The sequence below is a fragment of the Ceratina calcarata genome, unplaced genomic scaffold (genome assembly GCF_001652005.2).
Source record: "Ceratina calcarata isolate Rehan_Ccalc_2016 unplaced genomic scaffold, ASM165200v1 scaffold1878, whole genome shotgun sequence".
Lineage (NCBI taxonomy): Eukaryota > Metazoa > Arthropoda > Insecta > Hymenoptera > Apidae > Ceratina > Ceratina calcarata.
The window spans coordinates 3,171-8,845 of NW_017140273.1; the positions used below are offsets into that span (position 1 = coordinate 3,171).

The 5,675-nt window shown below is 40.7% G+C and overlaps 1 protein-coding gene across 1 annotated transcript; it reads left to right on the plus strand.

Annotated features, from left to right (window-relative positions):
- Positions 1 to 415: 415 nt before the first annotated feature.
- On the plus strand, positions 416 to 5,669 carry LOC108621909 (uncharacterized; the record flags this gene model as incomplete). Its single annotated transcript, XM_018019510.1, has 1 exon — positions 416 to 5,669. A coding segment is annotated over exon 1 (5,254 nt), but the record flags the coding sequence as incomplete, so codon positions are not given.
- Positions 5,670 to 5,675: the final 6 nt, after the last annotated feature.

The window sequence follows — 5,675 nt, forward strand, 5'->3', positions numbered from 1 at the left end:
TCGGGAAAATACAAGTTTAGTGCGTGTCAGCGGTCCAGTGAGTCAACTTGGATCAAAATCGGTGGTTGCTACATTCGACGTATTATAGGACTATAATACAAATTCTTCGAGTGACTATGAGAAAGGACTTTCTCACTGCAACTTAGTCATCTCCAATTCATACCAGCAACCATACATACGCAATTGGTGACAATTCGAAGCAGACAACAGTCTCAACATCCTCAACCAATCTACGCATCTCATCTCACGCAGCGAGAAGAGATCATCAACCAAGGGTCAACCTCAAGACAGCATCACTTCAGCGCATTCATCGTGGGGCCAACAGGTATTGGAGGTCTACACAGGGTGAGTTCATTTTCTGAATCGTTGATCTGTCCTTGAAATCCTTTTCCTTTGCGAGTTATCAGTCTCTAAAATGGCAGATTTAGCGAGACTAAAGAAAAAACGCGGTAATTTAAAACGTCACCTTACACTTTTTGGTGCGTTTCTTGAGAACGCAACTACAGCCGATTGTTACGATGAAGTTAGTTTTCGATTAAATCAAATAACTGGACATTTAGCCGAATTTGAAGACATTCAAATAGAAATTGAGTTGGTGGAAACATCTCCCGAAAACGATAAATATCGAGACGAATTCGAAGACAATTATTACAATCTCTTGCGAAAAGCACGTCATTTCCTTAGAGTTCATTCTCCTATCTCAGATAGAGAAGAGCGAGATATTACTGTAATTAACGGGACAGCAACAGCAGTTGATCGATCTAATGTACGCCTTCCAAAGATTGATTTGCCAACTTTCAATGGAGCATATGATCAATGGATGTGTTTTTTTGATACTTTCAAATCCATGGTACATAATAAAAGTCATATTTCAAAAATCGAGAAACTTCATTACTTGCGTTCGTGTTTGAAAGACGAGGCGGCGACTGTGACTCAATCGCTCGAAACTACAGAAGATAATTATGATATCGCTTGGGATCTTTTGATTGAAAGGTATGATAACAAACGAGTCATCGTACAAAGTCATTTAAAGGCATTATTTGATCAGCCTATTCTTACGCGCGAGAGTGCAACCAACGTTCGACAAATTCTTGATAATATAAACAAGCACACGCGCGCGCTTAAAGCTTTAGGACAACCAGTAGATTCGTGGGATGCCATCCTAATCTTTGCAATGACTTCAAAATTAGATAAGATTACGCACCAAGAATGGGAAAAAACAATACAGTCGCGAGAGTTACCTACACTCAAAGAATTCATCTCATTCCTTACAAATCGATGCCAAATTCTAGAAGCTACGAATGCACAATCTAATTCACAACCACACAACACTGCTAAGGGGCCCGCAAGTAATGCAAGGAAGGTTTTACATGTGGTGCAAAGGCCTGATTATTGTAATTACTGCTCTGGTGATCACAAAACTTTTAGATGCGAGAAATTTTTGAAAATCACTCCTTCCGAAAGACTCGATGCAGTAAAGAAAATCAAAGCATGTTTCAATTGTCTACGGAAAGGCCATTCAAATGAAAATTGTACGTGCGGACCGTGCAAAAAATGTAATAAGAAACACCACACATTATTACATTTAGACCAGCCACGGACGAGCAACGCGCAATCCACTGTCGCGTGCGGTAATTTACAAATTAACCCAGTCGAATCTTCTGACAATTCATCGATCGAAGTCGCGTCAACCAGCACAGATTCTACGCCACAGACGATTTCGGATGCAGTCGCATGCTGCAATTTGCAGGCCGACGGTTCGGCGCAAGTAGTACTCGCGACCGCAAAGGTAGTTTTCTTTGACGCGCATAATAACAGGCATGTAGCCCGCGTAGTCCTAGATGGAGGAGCGCAAGCTCACTTCATATCAGAGAAACTCGCAAACTTGCTTAAACTAAAACGAATTAAAACCAATATTCCAGTCGTAGCCATCAACCAGATGGAAACAACAATTCGCCATAAAGTTATGGCAAAGATCGCTTCAACGCAAGGAGAATACAATACGCGTCTTTCTTTCTTGGTCGTGCCTAGTGTTTCGACACCTTTACCCGCACAACAAATTAATTCAAAGGGCTTAAATATTCCGAGAAATTTACCGCTCGCAGATCCAACGTTTTACAAGTCCTCTGAGATCGATGCGTTATTAGGCGCAGAATTATTCTACCAGATACTTTGCGCAAAACAAATCGAAATTCAAAATCAAAACGCCGTATTGCAAAAAACTAGATTTGGGTGGGTAGTCGCAGGTAAAATAACGGAGGATGAATCAAGTGTTCGAACCATTTCTTGCAATTTATCTATCAAGTCGATACACCATGACATTTCCAGATTTTGGGAATTAGAAGAAATTCCAGAAACCAAATTCATGTCCTCCTCAGAAGCTGAAGTCGAGCAACATTTTCTAGACAACGTATACCGTAACGAAACAGGCAGATACGTAGTAAGATTACCCTTTAATGATAAAAGGGACAAGCTCGGGATCACATACAACATTGCGCGCCGACAATTCTTCGCGTTAGAACGTCGATTCGCTAAACATCCAGAAATAAAGCTTCCGTACGTCAACTCGATGAAAGAGTATATAGATTTAAGACACATGTCGAAAGTTCGAAATCCTGATACGCGAGACAATTACATGCCACATCATGCAGTAGTCAAGTTAGATAGTACGACTACTCAATATAGACCTGTTTTCAACGCATCCGTTACTCCAGAAGATGAGGAGGACGAATACGGTCAAATCGGTGACCAGAATAAATCGGAAAGGGTCACATTCAATCAAACTTTAATGACGGGACCGACAATACAAAATGACATTTTTGAAATTTTAATTCGTTTCCGTATTCATCAATTCGCGTTAATAGCCGACATAGAAAAAATGTATCGGCAAGTGCTAGTTCACGAAGACGATAGAAAATACCAACAAATTTTTTGGCGAGAAGATCCGAACGAACCTTTAGAAGTGTATCAACTCAACACGTTAACTTTTGGCACGAGCTGTGCACCGTTTTTAGCTATTCGCACGTTACATAAACTTGCAGATGACGAGAAACACAATTATCCTACGGCAGCCGACGTAGTGAAACGCGATTTTTACGTAGATGACCTATTAACAGGTAGTGATACTTTAGAAAACGCCGGAAGGTTACGTGATGAATTAAATTCTTTGTTAAAATCAGGCGGTTTCAATTTGCGAAAATGGGCTTCAAATGATAACCGACTGATTGAACCGTTGTCTAACGACTTAGCAAACGTCCATTTATTCTCAGATCCAGAAAAGGCAGTCAAAACATTAGGGATTAAATGGAATTCGCAATTAGACGAATTATCTTATTCGTTAAAGGCCGAACTCAGTGCTCAGGAGAAAACTACAAAACGAACAATTCTGTCAAACATCGCGCAGTTATTCGATCCGATAGGGTTGTTAGGCCCAATAATAGTCAAAGCTAAACTTATTATGCAAGCTTTGTGGAAAGCAAAAGTGGACTGGGACGAAACCCTCCCACTCAATATTCATACCGCGTGGTTAGATTACAAAAAACAGTTACCACTTTTATCGAATATTTCTTTCGAAAGATGTATTGTAATCCCAGAGTCAGTGAATAGACAGTTACACGGTTTCTGCGACGCCAGCGAGGTCGCGTACGGCGCCTGCATCTACATCCGATCTACAGATAAACATGGCAAATGCCTCACACGACTAATCTGTTCAAAGTCTAAAGTAGCTCCGTTGAATTCGAAAATTACAATTCCAAGACTTGAACTTTGTGCAGCTGTACTTTTAGCTAAGCTATATAAAACCGTGTCGAGAGTTCTACCTATTAATTTCGATAATGTTTACTTCTGGTCTGATTCAACTATCACCCTCAATTGGATAAACACTCAGCCACATATTTTAAAAACGTTCGTAGCAAATAGAGTCTCGCAAATAAGAACTATCACCAACGAATCTCAATGGCATCATGTACCAACACGGGATAACCCTGCAGACGCAGTATCCAGAGGACAATCAGTATCAGAATTCATTGATAATTTTACGTGGAGAAACGGCCCTGACTGGTTGAACCATCCCCAGGACAAGTGGCCGATTGCACCGATTCAAAAATTGCCACTGCTTGAAGTGCGCAAAATCACAGTTTTAAAAACAACGCTAACAGACAATTCGCTGTTATCGAGATTCTCGTCAATTACTAGACTAATACGGGTTATAGCACACTGTTTACGTTTCGCAATTAATTGTAGCGAAAAACCCAAAAGATTAGGGCACCTCAGTGCAAATGAAATTCAAGAGGCAAAAATTCGAATCATCAAATTGATCCAGAATCAAGCGTTCGCGAAAGAAATTCACGATTTAACAAAAATTCAGAAGGTCGACAACAAGAGCCCGCTGAAAACATTAAACCCATTTCTCGATCATAACGGCATCCTACGAGTTGGAGGCAGAATCGTTAATTCTCACCTAGCATATGATAGCAAGCATCCAATACTGTTGCCAAAAAAGAGTCACGTCACGGATCTGATTATCAAGCACGAACACGAGATCTCGTTACATGCAGGAATTCAGAACACGCTGTACCAAGTTCGTACACAGTATTGGCCGATAAATGGAAAAAACACAACCAAACGTATAATCCATTCATGTATCAAATGTTTTCGATTCAGGAACCCAACTCCGCAACATATTATGGGTAACTTGCCTAAAAATCGTCTCATTCAATCCAGACCATTCATAAACACAGGGATCGATTATTGTGGTCCATTTATGATTAAAGAGAAAAAGTTTCGCAACCGCAATAAAATCAAGGCCTACGTAGCAGTTTATGTTTGCTTTGCAACCAAAGCTGTTCATTTGGAAGCTGTCAGTGATTTAACAACTGACACATTTCTAGGTAGTTTGCGACGTTTTTTCGCTAGACGAGGCAAGAGTAAAAACATTTATACTGATAACGGCACCAATTTTGTCGGTGCCAATAATGAATTAAAACGATTATATGAGTTCATCCGATCTGAGGAATTCAACAACTCAATTTCAAATAAGCTGGCTAATGAGTCAATCACATGGCATTTTATTCCACCTAGATCTCCACACTTTGGTGGATTGTGGGAATCAGTAGTGAAGTCATTCAAAAATCATTTCCTCCGCAAGGCAGGAGATACTTTATTAACATTTGAGGAATTTAGTACGCATGTATGTGAAATCGAGGCTATTCTTAACTCGCGTCCGTTAACACCCGTTTCCACCGATCCAAATGACCTAATAGCCCTCACTCCTGCACATTTCTTGATCAACGATTCATTAATGAGCATACCAGACGTAGATTTCTCCGATACTCCGGCAAACAGGCTGTCCATCTGGGAGCAGATGCAGAAATCAAGACAGCATTTCTGGCAGAGATGGCACAAGGAATATCTCAATGAACTGATCCGCAGAAGCAAATGGTCATCGCCGAAATCCGACCCAATCACCGTAGGAGCCATGGTGCTCTTACAAGAAGAAAATGTTCCTCCATTGCAATGGCCTCTCGGACGCATTGTTGAAATTCATCCTGGCGACGACGGAGTTGTACGCGTTGTTAGCGTAAAAACAGCAAATGGAGTTTTCAAACGAACTGTTAAGAAGATCGCAGTGTTACCAATCGAGCAAACTGATGGTTCAACCCTCGATATATGTAATT